Source organism: Agelaius tricolor, unplaced genomic scaffold, assembly GCF_023055355.1.
Source record: "Agelaius tricolor isolate 1412-34295 unplaced genomic scaffold, bAgeTri1.0.p SCAF_2, whole genome shotgun sequence".
In the NCBI taxonomy this organism is placed as follows: domain Eukaryota; kingdom Metazoa; phylum Chordata; class Aves; order Passeriformes; family Icteridae; genus Agelaius; species Agelaius tricolor.
This window is the reverse complement of record NW_027269262.1, coordinates 39108034-39124181: the sequence shown is the minus strand read 5'-3', so window position 1 is coordinate 39124181 and position 16148 is coordinate 39108034. Positions and strand designations below refer to the sequence as shown.

At 35.7% G+C, this 16148-nt stretch overlaps 1 protein-coding gene across 6 annotated transcripts in view; it reads left to right on the top strand.

The window, feature by feature from the left end:
* SOCS6 (suppressor of cytokine signaling 6) overlaps positions 1 to 6326 on the top strand; it is a 28454-nt gene extending 22128 nt beyond the window's left edge. For all 6 annotated transcript variants that reach the window (XM_071456516.1, XM_071456493.1, XM_071456509.1 and 3 more), the window contains one exon: positions 300 to 6326. In XM_071456516.1, coding sequence (XP_071312617.1) covers positions 425 to 2029 — 1605 coding nt within the window. In that variant the 5' untranslated portion in view covers positions 300 to 424 and the 3' untranslated portion in view covers positions 2030 to 6326. The remainder of the gene's footprint in view (positions 1 to 299) is intronic.
* Positions 6327 to 16148: the final 9822 nt, after the last annotated feature.

Here is a 16148-nt window from a genome sequence, read left to right as displayed (position 1 = left end):
TGAAAATTATATATAAATGCATTCAATATATGTTCCTGTGAGTGTAATATGAGGTGTGTGGGTATTTCAAAAATTACCGAGCTGAAATCAGAATGAAGTTGTGGAAATCTCCAAGGCTGATGCAGGAGTTTCCTTTTTTGATCCTGATTGTTTCCAAGTCATCTCCCTATTTTTACTTTTATGTGATGCCCATTGTTAAAGTATTGCAATTTCTGTTCTGCTTGGAGAGGGGAACACCCGTATAGATAATTTTTGAAATATTTCTTTTGTGAATGTAATTGTTTTTTGTTTCTTTCCAGGAAATGGCTCTTGAAGTTAAATGAGTCTGGATAAAACACATAAATGAAGCAGAAGCTGCTCTTCGTGTGTTAGGGCTACATCACCGCAAGCACTGCTGATCAGCCAGATTTGGTAACTTGTCATAATGAAGAAAATTAGTCTCAAAACAATTCGCAAGTCCTTTAACTTAAATAAAAGTAAAGATGAAAGTGACTTTGTAGTGGTTCAGCAGCCATCATTAAGTGAATTTGGAAAAGATGACTCCTTGTTTGGCAGCTGCTATGGTAAAGATTTGGCTAGCTGTGAAGTCAATAGTGAAGATGAAAAAGGAGGCAAAAATAGATCAAAAAGTGAAAGTTTAATGGGTACGTTAAAAAGGAGGCTTTCAGCAAAACAAAAACAGAAAGGCAAAGGCAGCACACCATCTGTAAGCTCTGCAGATGATGACACATTTTCTTCCTCATCTGCTCCAATAACCTTCAAAGATGTGCGAGCTCAAAGACCTCTGAGATCCACTTCCCTCCGTAATCACCATTACAGCCCAACTCCGTGGCCACTTCGACCTACAAATTCAGAAGAGACTTGCATCAAAATGGAAGTGAAAGTCAAGGCCTTGGTCCATTCCTCTAATCCAAGTCCAGCACTGAATGGTGTTCGAAAGGACTTCCATGACTTGCAGTCAGAAAATGTGTTCCAGGAACAAACCAATGCATTAAAAAATACGGAATCTCAGAACGGGGACTTGCATCTTCATATTGATGAACATGTGCCTGTAGTTATTGGATTAATGCCTCAGGACTACATTCAGTATACTGTGCCTTTAGATGAGGGAATGTATCCTTTGGAAGGATCACGTAGTTACTGTCTGGATAGTTCCTCACCCATGGAAGTTTCGACTGTTTCTTCTCAAGTGGGGGGAAATGCTTTCCATGAAGATGAGAGCCAAGTGGATCAGGACGTAGTTGTTGCACCGGATATCTTTGTGGACCAGACAATGAATGGTTTGTTGATTGGTACCACAGGAGTCATGTTGCAAAGCCCAAGAGTTAATCATAGTGATGTCCCTCCACTCTCACCTTTGCTACCTCCAATGCAGAATAATCAAATCCAAAGGAACTTCAATGGATTAAATGGCACAGATGCCCATGTGGCTGAAAGTATGCGCTGCCATTTGAATTTTGATCCTAACACTGCCCCAGGAGTTGGAAGAGTTTATGACTCTGTACAGAACAGTGGTCCTATGGTTGTGACAAGCCTCACAGAAGAACTGAAAAAGCTTGCGAAACAAGGATGGTACTGGGGCCCCATTACACGCTGGGAGGCAGAGGGAAAATTAGCTAATGTGCCTGATGGCTCGTTTCTTGTTCGAGATAGTTCTGATGATCGTTATCTTTTAAGTTTGAGTTTTCGTTCCCATGGAAAAACTCTTCACACTAGAATTGAACACTCAAATGGTAGGTTTAGTTTTTATGAACAGCCAGATGTGGAGGGACATACATCTATAGTTGACTTAATTGAACATTCAATCAGGGACTCTGAAAATGGAGCTTTCTGCTATTCGAGATCCCGGCTGCCAGGATCTGCAACTTACCCAGTGAGACTGACAAATCCAGTGTCCCGGTTTATGCAGGTGCGCTCTTTACAGTACCTGTGTCGTTTTGTAATACGTCAGTACACCAGAATAGACCTGATTCAAAAACTGCCTTTGCCAAACAAAATGAAGGATTATTTACAGGAAAAGCACTACTGAAAGCTTACGGGAATCTTGCATCTTGCACTTTGGGAACAACAACAACAAAAAGAGATTGAATTACAGTTTACAGACTTTCATTATTATCAAAATCTTTTGCTGCCATAAAAATATTTCATTTTTGTCTGTAAAAGAAAAGTAATGCATTTGGATTTATGTTTGTTTTGGGGGGTTTTGTGTATTTTGGGAGGCTTTTTTTTCTTGTTTTGTTTTGTTGAAAGAATGATCTCAAGTTTATTTTTAGAAGTGTGAAATAGCTATCTTTCATCAATGTGCAGATTAATCACAATGTGAATGATCAAATTCTCCTTAATTTCCCCCAAGTCCTTTGCTGCTATCCACTGTGATTTTTATGCATTGAAAGCACATTTCATGTGTATTCAACGATAAGTAAAAGTCAAATGAAACTTGTTGAATGGAATTTTTTTTTCCTTTAAAACAACCTCTGGAAAAAAAACGATCATGGATAAATAACATATTGGTATTCTAAATTACTGATTTTACATCTAAATGAAAAACTGTTTCCTAGTGTCGTAATTAGACATTTCTGTAGAGATATGCCCCAATGTATAGACAGAGCTGTGTGATAAGAACGTGGTTATGCGGCATATCTTTGGGAAAGAAAAAGCCTTCCTCCTAAGCCTTGTACTGTCTGTACACTCTTTGTGTTTGAGAAGGTTGGTTCAGCCTTCTTCTTGTCTCAGTGTTTTGTCCTCTAAAAATGGCCTTTAAATAACAGTCTATGAAAGTCAATGTATAGTACCTAGAAGAAAATTGTGGTATTGGGGTCTTGTAAAATATTACCTTTTATAATCATGCCATCAGTTAATAAATGAACACCTACCAGGTCCCCTCTTTCTTTCCTTTTCCCTCCTGCCTACTCTTGCAGAGTAAGGGAAGGAAGTTTCCTGGATTTGTGGGAAGACTCTAGGAATTGTTATCATGGGAACGTAAATTTTTAAGCCATTTTGGGGATGGGGTAAAACTTTTAATAGGATGATTTCTACCATATTTATGTTCAAGCTACTTGAAATTTTATCATTTCCATCTTTCTACATTTTTATTTCACTTCAGAAAGTACAATAATACACTAATGTCCTTTGGATTATTTTCCCCTTTTTTCTATATCCTTTGAGGAGGAAGGAACAGGACTGATAACATTTTATATGGAAGATATTTAAATGCATCTCTAAAGTGCTATTCTCCTAGCCTTTCAAATTATTGGGAAGAGATGTTTGGATATACAGTGACCGCAGAATACGTTTCAGTTTGCTGTCATGAAATATGTTTTGACATATGAAATATTGAATCAATTAAGTAAGTGTTTATGATATCTGTCAAAGATTCTGGCATTTGGAAAGCTTACAGTTATTCTAACCTTCTGTAGGGAAAAAAAGACTTTCAGTGGGGAGTACAGGTTCTACACTGTAATATTTTCATCATGCAAGGTTAATCCATGGCATTTTCCTGTTTTATTTTAGTTTGGTTTTCTTCTCTCCCATGTTTTTATCACTTTTATGAGTTACTTGCTAAAGGGGTCATAGCTGGCTTGGGAAGGAGGCCTGCCTCTGCCTTGCTGAGAGGCCTTGCTTTGCATGCTTCTGCCCCCCTGTTTTGTGTTTTAAAATGTCATATTCCCCATCTCTGGTAGAAGTGGCTAATGAGTAAAGATCACCTTAGAAAAAAAGTCCATCTTTGATACATCTTTCTTGTTTGGGTCATTTTCTTCTCCTTATTTAATCTAGCATCTCTGTACCCTAAAACGAGTCTTTAGAAGTGAATACAGTATTGCTGCAAGGTGGTGCAGTAGCACTACATCTTGGGTTGCCTGAATTGATAGACAAAATTTATATTTTTTTAATTTATTTTTTGACCATAATGTTTAACTAAAAATTAAAAAAAGAAAATCAAAGGTAGATAAAGACTGCCTTTGCTTTTAAGGGAGGGAGAATAAGGATTTCCTCTTTAGTCTGATAAAGTTTTAAACTTAAAAGATAAAATAATCTAGAGCAGTCTATACCTGTGATTTGTTGGCTCTGCCATGGAGATATATGTATGAAAGGGAGGATTCTGTTTTCTTTTTTTTCCTCTACTGACTTCTCCCCCTACCCAGTCATGTCCCATTCCCCCTCCCCTGAATCAGGATCACTAACTTTATTCAAAAAGGCACAATAACCTATTATATGGTACAGTGTTCTGATTCTGTCTGTGGAGAGGAAAAAGAAAATCATTTTTATGGATTTCAGATGCATACTTTTGGAAGAAAACCTCTGGCATTTTCTTCACTTTAAAAATTCTTTCCCCATACTAGAGGGCCTATGCATTCTACAGAATCTTTGAAAGATTATAGTATATAAAATATTTTCGTTGCCATTTAATACCACTATTGAATACATTAAACATATGTTTATACTATGCCACATGCATTAATTTAGCAGTCATTGCATTGAAACCTAAATATTTGAAGCTATAATATCGTGGTCTTATTGTGGAATTGAAAAACGTGCAAGAACACACATGCTAAAATTCTTGCCCATGCCTTTATAAATTTCAGTTGTTCACTCATAAATGATTTTTTTTTTAATAAAAAACTGTTTTAAAACAGCTATCCAGTTTTTGAATTGCCTTCCTTGCTGTGTTGTTCATCTGTGAACTTAATCAGGTCAAGTTAACTTTGTCATTTCCCCTGCCAAAAAGCTACCACAAAAGGAACACTTAAAAGCGATTGAGGTCTAGGAAATAAGAACCATAGAGCACTTTGCTTCCGAATAAAAAATGGTGGTGATATTTCTACTAAGCTCCAAATACTTTCAATCAGTAGTAAGTAGACACAGTTACTTATTTTTACAGGTTTCTTTAATCAGAACCTCACAGTACTTTTTCATAGTGAGGTGTCTGGCCAGGCAGGAGAATGAACTTAGAAAAAATACTTTGAAAATATTAAAGATACTTAAAATTTCTTATTATAAAGATTAATATAAAAGAAACACAGTAGCATTTAGTTATGAGTCAATTTAGAAGCACTCAGAATAACCACAAAATTTGTGTTGACTTCTGCTTCATGAAAATTAGAGGAACAAAGTGTCCTTGACAAATAAAAGAAAGATGATGGGAGGATATTTTGGGGACCTTTGGAAGTAAATACACTAGGAACAAAAGCTAACAAGACTATGGTCCTTATAGAGTAGAAATATGGCTATTTATTCAGCACAACAGTTTAAGGGTTCAAAAGGTATGATTTTTATGCAATTGAATTGAGGAAAAATAGTTTTAAAAATAAAACTTAAAAATAAAACTCCTTTCATTGTCTGAAATGATTGACATTACTCATAACTTTGCTTTACCAATTAGAAGAGTAAAAAAATACCTTGTATTTGGAAATTATAAATTTGCACAATTTCCTCTGTTGTTTTTTTTAATTTTGTTTTGTTTTGTTTTGTAAGCCAGTGTTATAAACAACTGAAAGTGATGTGTATTCTTTGATTTATTTGAAGGATATAGCACTTATCCTGCTGTTGACATAGTGAATGCCATCTTTTTATCAAAATGTAATTCTGTCAGAAGGATCAGAAATGCAATTATTAATTAAACTTTTTGTTCTCAGATGAGCTGACTTTGCATTTTGTTAAAGCCAATTTTCTTTCTGTGAATATTGACTGCTGGGCTAAGTAAAATCTGTGCAGTTTTTGTTTTGATGCATTTCATCTGTGTGAATACTGGAATTATAAATTTAAAACAGCATACCAGCAATATATGGGCTATGATGAGAAGTATATCTCTGTTACTGAACTTTCAAATTCTGAGCTAAGTTATAGATGAATTAATGATTGCCAATTTAATTTCTTTAAATCTTTCTATGACTGCAAAGAATAAAAATTACAGGCATTCTTTATAAATAAAAAATGGCCTAGATGGTAGTTCATTAAGTGAAAAATATGGCATTATTGTATCTGGAGAGTGATCTAAATTCTACAGAGATAATGAAAAATTCTAAATGAATTTTTTATGAATACCTGTTGGGTTAAAGAATTTTTATAGTGATGATGGAGTGCCATGAAGTTAATACTTGCAATCCAGATTGCTGTAGTTTACACTTTTCTCTGTTTCAGACCTGGTGTGCACTGTTTGTACTAAGCACACCACAGAGTGAATTATCCAAAGTCCATTGATTTTAACGTGTTTTGGTTTGTAAACAAAATTATAGTAATTTCTTGCACATTTTTGAAAAATAATTGTATAAGGATTTATGTATCTGCTTCTGGATACAGTGTGTAAATAAAAATTTCATTCACAAAAAGGCTTGTGGAGTCTTCTATATATTAATGACATTCTAAAACAGAAGAAAGTCCTGAGAGACACTGTAAAATTTGGGTACCTGACTTAAACATTTAAATTTTAATGGTTACTATTTTAACTATTCTGTATTTTTTAATCCTTGCTAGTTGACTTTCAAAGTACTTCTGTTTACCAATTGTTTTAATTTCTAGTTTACAAAACAAAAAGAAAATTGCCAGGATATAACTAGAATATTATTTTTGAAAGGTATGCATAAATACTATATTAAGTTAACCTTTTGATCATTTTAGTTGGGTTTTTTGCATTAAAAATTTACAGAATTCATAACCAAAGTCTCCCTTTCATCCAGCTGTAGCTCAAAGGTAATATATTGCCTCTTGCCTTTCAAGCAACCAGATATTTCTTATGTAGCTCCAAAATAAAAATTTAGACATTGTATTGTTCATCATATATTCACTTGATGCTGGGAAGTCACACAAATAAAACTGAAGATAAACAGTGTGCTGCAGAAGATATGCAGAATTGTTCACATGTTTTCAATGTAGTTCGGACTTGGATTCACTGCTCAAAGTCAAGTGAGTGCCAGCAGCTCCTTAGGTCTTGGTTTATAACCAGGTGTGGTAGTGGTGTGTGTTTGGTTTGAGGAGTTTTTTAAAGCAAACAAACTAAAAGTCCAGCCTTAGTAGCAAGTAATTAGTGCTCCTATTGTCCACAGTGATATGTACTTTTCTGTTTATTCTGTAACATGAGTCCTCAAACAGTAACCAGGAAGGATTCATAGCTTTTGCTGTTTAAGAGAAAAGCACATTCTATTTCCTGCTGCTGGGGCTGGTATTGCTTTAGGCTCAGTGTGTGGTTGTTCCCCTGAGGGTTGTTCCCCTGAGAAATCTTGCAGGGGTTTTGTTCCTAGATCTGCATGATCTTCTTTGTTTGTTCTATTCACTCCAGAAATTTGGTGGAAAATAAACTTACCCTCAAATATTTCCATGGTAAGCAGTGAAAGGTGAGTAAGAACTAAATTTTCAGCAACCTCTAAAATTGGCATGATCCAGACAGAGCCGGATATTTTGTACCTACAGTATTATTTCTACCCCACATTCAGTCTTCATAGTTGTGGTAGAAGAGAAGGAATGAGACACTGCCTGATGCTGAAATCTTGCTGCATATCTAATAATGCAGCCCTGGGACCAAAGCAGGGCTTGGCAGCCAAGGCCTGAAATACATCACCTTCTGCAATTAAGACTTCAATACTTACAAAGATCTAGTGGAAGTCCTTGATACTTAGGAAACAATATTCCAATATTCTGTTATTTTTCCCTAGCACATGCAATTTGCTTGCATTGAGGAATGACTTGGAAATAGGAGTTGTTCTGCCTCAGGGCAGATTCTCAGTTCAGCTTCATAGAATGCTTTGGAGTTGGAAAGGACTTAAAAAGATTGTCTAGTTTAACACCCCTGCCACACCTTCCACTAGACCAGTTTGCTTAGAGCCCCATCCAACCTGGCCTTGAGCACTTTTAGGGATGGGACATCCACAAGTTCTCTGAGCAACCTGTTTCAGTACCTTGCCATCCTCAAAGGAAAAAAAAATCTTCCTAATTGCTAATCTAAACCCACTTTCCTTCAGTTTAAAGCCATTCCTTTTCATCCTGACATTACACACCCTGGTAAAAAGTCTCCTACCTTTCTCTTAGGCTCCCTTCAGGTACTGGAAGGCCAAAATTAGATCAGTCTTCTCCAGGCTGACCAATCCCAATTCTCTTATGCTTTCCTCATAGGAGAGATGCTGCAGCCCTTTGAAAAATAGATAGGGCATCTATTATCATGTGATCATTGCATCTATTTTTTAATTCACGTGTCATTTCAGTTATACACCTTTCAACTAAGGAAGAAAGGAAAACAGCTTGAATTTCTTAAACTGTTACTGGGTGCTTCTGTGTTTGACCACACCACAGGAACCAAGGGGCTGTCTGGGCTGAAGAGATTTTTGGCAGTGCTGCTTCCCAATAAAATATGTCCCTTCTTCTGCCCCAGCTCTCTGCTTCCATCAGGAGACAGCAGCTGTCTTGTTCAGTTTCTGGTTGGAGTTTTTGTTTGTCAAAAGTTCTTCTGTGCCCACTAATACAAACGCCTGTTTCCCCTGAAAAGCATACTTTACTTTTTTCCAGAGTGCCTTTCTTCCTTGGCTGTCTGCCCTGTATCACTCCAAGAAGAAAATAAGTCTGTGAGCGTTCTAGCCTTCCTCAAACCTATCTTTCTGAAGCAAAGCTCTTTCAAAAGTCTGATTTTGAGCTAATGGAAAAGTTACCTGAACTATTTTAGTCAAGCAGGATTTTCTGCCAGTCTGATGATGCTGAAATCTCTAAAATTCTCAGTTTCAAGGCTTCATTGTGCAACAAATTCAAAGATAGTCTGTTCTATTTAAAAAGGTAGTTCTTATGAGCATGAAGCTCGGAAACGCAATGTTCTGAGAAACTCCTGTCTTTCTGGGCTACAATGAAGGTAGGAGATAACAAAGCACAGGTCCAGGGCAGACTTGTTCCTTTGTATCAAGTTAAAGTTTTCTAACTTCTCCTTATGTTTTCTTTCTCTTTGCATATCTTTTCAGTTTCAGTGAATAAATCCAAATAAAAAAAAATTATAGAATGATGGAAATTGTTACTATTGCTGTATTTTCAGGGAGAATTTTTTCTCTGAATACAGGCTGTTACATAAGGTTCAATACTGATGTTGTTAACATCTTCATACCAGTTAACTGTTAGGATGTGTTCATCAAAGAATTGTGCACTCATGACTGTTAATACAATATTGAAAGTGAAGATAACCTCACTGTCATCTTTTGGAACTTAATTTACTGAATACCCAAGTTTCTTTTGAAAATAATTTATTGCTTAGAATGAAAGCCATAGCCTCTCATAATTAAATCATTACCTTTTCTCCAACAGTGGTATTTGGGAAAAAAAAATTCCTTACATGTAAAAAAAAAATATTGGCACTGTGAAATCTTCAAATTAACATTGACCTCAATAAATTTTCAAGTTTAATTAATTTTAAATTGAATCCTAGAACAGTTTTCTGTGGATAGCCAAGAAGCAGAATGTTAGCCTGAAAGTTGTTTCAGAAACAGCAATTGCTATTGTAATGATTGAAGACTAATTGTCTCAACATCTGGTAAAGTATGAATTTAATATATTATTCTAATATAATAAAAGGACTTCCAACTGTAATACATACAAGAAAGAGCTAAATATTACTTTCACTGATGTTACCCTCCTGTACTGCTGAGATGATCTAGTAACTTCCTAAGATCAGCTAACATCACTGTTCAATGGTAAAACCAAGTTTGTCTCAAGAGAATGAAGCAATCCCTGCCTCAAGTCACCCCAAAATCCCAATTTATTTTATACATTACCACTGTGCACAACTGTGAAAGCAAAAGGATTGTGAAAGAACAACAAAATAATAAACCCTTGAGATTTGTTCATATATAGGTAAACTAGTTCAGTGACATGTATCACCTACAAATAGATCAGTGCCCAAGAGAAGCCTTAGGGCATCGTTGTTAAATATACAAATGATGGTGTCACTTAAAAAAGAGATATATTGAAAATAGAAACAATTTTAAAGACCCTGAGAAAAGCCTACAACACACATAATTTTTTTTTCAATATCTTTAGTGAATTAGTTGTTCCAAGTATCAGTTTCAATTTTATTAAACAGAGACTGACTTTTAGATGTCATGCCTCCTAGGTAATACCCAAATTACTTGGTTAGTTTATATAAATTTACTTATATCAGAATTAAACTTGTGATGGTACCTAAGAGGGCTTTTTGTGGAGGTAGAAGTAGACTTTTTTCCAGTGTTGTCAACTCTGCAGTTTCAGGAAGGTTAACAATATATTTTGCACAAGTTGAGATAGGGAACTGCCTATTTCATAGAGATTAGCTTTTCTTGAAATTTAGGTAATGTGTTCAGTCATTAGGAGGTTATTTGTAAAACCGTCAATATTTTATAGTTTAGAATATGTGATGTACAATGAAATGCAAGTGAACAAAACAGTTATAAAAATAATAGCTTTGAGCTCCTAGAATAAAAAATTGAAGAAAAGTTTTTATAGTTTACTTTTAAAACAGAGATTTTAGGGTTATGTTTGTTTGTTTTCTGTCATAAAATACAGGTTTTAAGGAAATCTACTTGAAGATTAACACTGTTTTAAAAATTATGATTTTTTTTTAAAGGAAGAATCATGCCTTACAATCTTGACACTTCTTCACATTCATACATGTCTATGTACCTTAGGGTGTACCTGTGTGCAGAGACAGCAGTTCTCTTCAGCACTGTGCCTCAGTTCTTCTCCCCACAATTTACCCAGCCTGATCCCTTACAGCTCCACCTCTCCTGTAGCTTCTATCTCTTCTTTTGGTGCCATTTCCCCCTGGTGGTGTCTCTGCCGTGCTCGCTGTGTGGGATGTTCCTACTAAAACTTGCAGTGTCACTTAAAGATCCCCTCTATCCCTTCACATGGCAAGAGGAGGAAGCACCACACAAACATCAGACATGTGCCCAGCATTGTCCGTCCTGTCAGCTGCTCCAGGGTCCATGCAGCCCTGGGAAGGGGCTCCAGGAAAAGCTGCTGGCTTCAATCCTGGTCTGGTTCCAGCAGTGTGGTAATGGCTGTTGCTTGACAACCTGAAGGAAGTTATCCTAACCCTAGAGCAGATTAACTATTAGCTTCTAGAGTTCTCTGTAGAAAACTTTCACAATTAATGCTTAAGGCTTTTAGCAGTCTAAGACAAGCATTTTCAAGGGTTGTCATAACAAGAATAAGAATAATATTTAAGAGAAGTGAACTTCCATTTAGCTCCAGTGTTGCTAATCACAATTTACCTGCCCTGAGTTATGACCTGCAGCCACTCAGGGTCACCACAACCAGCCCACTGTGGATGTAACCTGCAAGTTGCTGGCCAAGGCCCAAAGAATTATTTCAGGCTGCTGATGAACTGTGTGAACTGGGATCACTGATTCATTGCCTTTCCCAAAACAAGATCTAAGGGGGAAAAAGGGAAAGTAGGAGGAAGAGGTTCAAAAGAAAGGAGTATGTGCTTCATACAGCTGGTTGTGAGGTGTGAAGCCCCTTTTCATGGGCCTTTTTACATGCTAAGAATGTGTGTGGGCAAGAAAACGGTAAGTTCATATGTGAGAAATACTTGTGTTGTTTTCCTAAATGCAGTGATGGCACAGGATGGCTAGGAGGGCATCTGAAGGGCGGATTGTTTTTGCAAGGCAAGACAAAATCCCTGTAATTGAATGTTAATCTTTGCCCAAGATGTCTCCAACTTCTCTAGTAGTATTTCTTCTCTTTTTTACTTGCTTTTATTTACTTTTACTTCCTGTGCTGGTCATCTTTTCCAGAATTGGCTTCTAACTGGACAAACATAATGCTAAGCTGTGAGGGTTTGTAGTCTGACTCTGCACCTGTGCTTATGTTTTTTGTACTGGATGAGAAATTGTAAATCTTGAAATATTGTCTAAGAATTCTTGTTTCTGTGTCTTGGGGTTAGAGAGAATTTTAAGGATGAGTACCTTCTTGATCATTGTGCAAAGTGTTGCCTTTTTAATATTTTATTTTAAGGAAACATTAAACAGAACAGTAAATAACTTGGCCTTTGCAAGGTAAAGGATTGTCCCCAACTGGAGCATCTAACAGATTTTTCATGAAGCTATTCTGTACTTTTTTTAGTGCAAAGCCAGTGTTAAAATTAATTCAAGATCTGCTTCAGATTCATTCTAGCACTGAAAGCTTTGAAAAATATCATATCTGAGAGAGACTTTTTTTTGAACCAACACAGAATCTGTGTAGTATAAATATTTCAGCAAACAAGAAGAGCAAGAGCAAATCTGAAATTACATTCTTCCTTCTGTGTTTGCCAAAGTATAAGCATATTTAACTGCACAGAAAATGATAGAAATCTCTGTGTATCAGTTAGTATCAGAATAAAATCTGACCTGCTTTTCCTTAAAATTGATTTGAAACATAATTACATATTTATTTAATGTTGTATTTTAATTCTTTCATTGGAGGTTGGTTTGTTTTAATTTTCTGAGGTGATGAAATAGATAAGGGGAAATGAGTAAAACAGGAACAAGGGGCATGAGGAAAATATCTTTCATCCTTCTATTTTTATATGCAAGTAAAAAAGAGAAGAACACTACTAGAGGGGTTGGGGACATCTTGAGTAAAGATTAACACTACATTGCAGGGATTTAGTATTTATTTTTTTTCAGTGTATGTGTGGCTGAGTTTAGTCATGCTACCCCTGTACAGTGTCTGAGCTTCATAATTTGGCACCTGTATATATTTCTTCTCAAAGACATTTTGCAGCTTGCTTTCAGAAAATTTCAGAGATTATGTTTTCAAAGACCTATCAGAAAACAGCTTTGTGGTCTTGATTATTTTCATTAAAGATTATATTTCTGTAGAAGAAAAATACTGAAGCCTAATTTTTTTGTCCTGAATAGTCTTGGAAAAGATCAAATGCTCAGCTAATGAATGGATTAGTGCTTTTTCTCATTGCTTTATAAATCTCAGATATTTCCCAATGGAAATATATAAATAGATTTTGATAACGAACAAAGGGAAGACATATCTTATTCCAAAAGTACTAATGCTGAAGGACATGTCAAATACTGCAGGCTGCAGGGGTTTTTTTGGGTTGGTTTTTTTTTTTTTTTCAAGGAGAGAACTGAAAATCACCAAGGATTTTGACCAAAGATTTTTTTTTTTAAGTGGTGTGAAGTAATTAAAAGTAGTAAGCCCTTAATGAGTGATTTACAAATTCTAAAAGGGTATTAGAAAAATCTGAAGCCCTGGGACGTATAAGAAAATCTGGAGCCTCATGCATATAGAACCATAAATGACTATGTATCACCTGTTCGATTTCAAGGTCAAGGAAAATGAAAATGTTCCATATTAGGAATTGAGTTAGTCAATAGTACTGCAAGAAGAAAAATCATGTATCTTTTATACAGTAAAAGAAGTAATTTTTAGTACCTTTTTTTTTCCTAATCTCAAGTTCTAATTTGAGAGGGTGGATACTGTGAAAATCTGGCAATTAACTGAAATTTTTGCCTTTCTCTAGGAATCTGTTGGGACCAGAAAAACTTATGGTTTTGCTAGAAGGTGATAGTCAGTGTTTGATTTTAAACACAAATTATTTTGAAGAGCTGTGGAATTTCAAAAGAAATTATGGATGAGGACAATTTTTTCTCCTCAGAAGACCTTTCACAAGTTTCAGATCTCAGACTTATAAACATGCATTAAATAATCATGAGGCAGTTGGCATGCATCTTGGGAAGATGTCAGGAAGTAAAACATAGAATATAAAGAGGTGATATATTATTAAAATCTCATTTATCCTTAGTAGTAAGATAGTATAGCATTATATCCTCATATATTCTTAATATAATGCATGCTTTATTATGGAACTATATCTGAACAACTTTTGAGCCAAACTGAAGCTTGCCCATGCCTCACACAGATCTACTTGAATTTTCTTTTCAAGTCTACTACTTCTTTTCTTAGGCACACAGTAATATTAATACAGAAAATATTTTATTACCTCATAAAATCCTTTGTTTTATTATGCATCTCACAAATCTCTTAAATGTAGTTATTTACAGGCCTAAAGCAGGAAAGGTTAGAAATCAGGACAGAAAGAGAGGTGAATTTTCTTCATGTTAGTGAACTACTGTACTGTTTTTCTCTCAGCTTCCAAGAAAGGCTACAACAAATAGTGGGTCTCTGTTGTCTGGAAGAGAGTTTAATATAGGTGCCAACAGCCACAGATGTCTTTCATTTTTAAAAAATTGGATACAGCACTGTTCATTTCTACAACTTGTCCTTCTGAGGTGGTACAAGAAGAGGAAAACTCTTATGAACTTTACTGCTTCTGAGCAAGAAGATGGTTCTATGGCACAATCAAGGATTTTCCAGGAGAAAAGGGAGAAGAGAACCTCCTCTTGATAGGATCATAATTTGCCTAAGCTTATCTGTAGGAAAAAAAAAAAAACAAACCAAAGTGAACAGCCCTCAAAGTGGCAAGGTTTCACATTTTTCTTCCTATTTTATATGCAGTTAAATGTCTGTTTTTAAAACTTGATGCTAATTTTGGCTGAGCTGACACATATGTGGCCCTGCACCAGTTGTTTAATTTCCCTGAGCCTCAGTAAGCTTGGCAGAACAGCCAGACAAGAACACAAAACCACTGGATAACACAGATGGAAAAGGAAAATAAATTTTACACAAAGCACTATGGTTTGAGATGAGTAATTTGAGGGGAGGATGTGAAGCAAGCAATGGGCTGGATGAGACTCCAGAGAGATCACCTAAATTATCCAGGTAAGTCAATCTACTCAAAGCAATAATCCCACTGAATTTTTGATCTGAAGTGCAATCTGCCCATCCATTTTTGTGCGTGTGTGGCTGTGCAAATTCGTGTCTGTGTGGGAGAGGATGCTGGAGAAGTTCAGACAGGTCAAAGGAGCATTTCTGACCTTGTGATTACAGTTGTGAATTAATCTCATGCCATCATAAGCAGCTTGATGACATGCAGAAAAATGTTTACTTTGCATGGAAATTTCTGTAATCACCCATGTGCATGAATAGCTTGAAATTCATGCAATATTCATTCACATAGCAAAAAAATAGCTTAAAAGTAAAATTAAGTACATTTCTGCATTGTGTGTACCTTGTGGGGGTTTCTTTGGAGGGTTTTATTGGGTTGTTTTTTGGTTTTTATGGGTTTGTTTTGTTTTGGTTTTTATGGGGAGTGATTGTTTTTTGGCTTGGTTTTTTTCTTGGTTTTGGGGTTTTTTGTTTGTTCGTTTTTTAAATTTGGTTTAGCTTTTTCCTAAGCTGCAAAGGATTTCTCTTGTGTTAAGGAGACTCAGGCCAAGAAACTGCATCTGGAGAAGGAAGCAGGGCAACTTACTACTAAAGTTAAAGTTATGGCTAAATGGTATGAAATGCATATTGCTTTAAAGATGACTCCTAGAACTCTGGAAACTAGTAAACTTCTTTGGTTTCCCTTGTAAACTAAATTATTGAATAAGTATCTTCTGAGCCTGTGTTTCTTATTATGACTTAAGAAAAAAAAGTATCAATGACTGGTGACTGAGGCCTACTCTTATCTTTTTTTTGCATTCTATAAACACAATTTTTAAAAATTTGAACCAGAAATGTAGACAAGTAGTTCCATTTGATCTTTCTGGCTAGAAAATGAGGAACAATTTTGTAATGACAAATGTTCGTATGACAAACTACAAATTGCTTTAAAGTCAGTGTAAGCTGACAAATATTGATGGGGCACTGCAGAGTTCAGAGGCTGTTGTTAGTCAGGATTTTGGAGGCAATTACATTTCTGTGGGTGTCAAAAGTAACTCATCTCTGTTCTGTTCAAGGGAGAAATTTGTTCAGCCACAGGCACCAAACTGTAATGGATATAATTCTGGGAAATTATTCAAGCCAAATGTTTGTGCCAAATTAACAGAAGTGCTAATTTGTCAGACACTATGAGAAACTACTTATGTCAGTGTAGTGAGGGTTTTTTTGTTAAATAATATTCCACTGCCAATAGATATTGACTTATTCTAGGGGACCTGAATTTGCTAAGAACTTCAAATATTAAATTACCCTTTTCTTTATATTGCTAGGCTAACTTAGTGTCTCTTAGGTTCTGTCAGCTGTGATTTTTCTAAGTACATTGATAATTGTTTTAGTGATGTTGTGAAGGTGAAAAGAAAAGCAATAAACAGTGTGCTTAC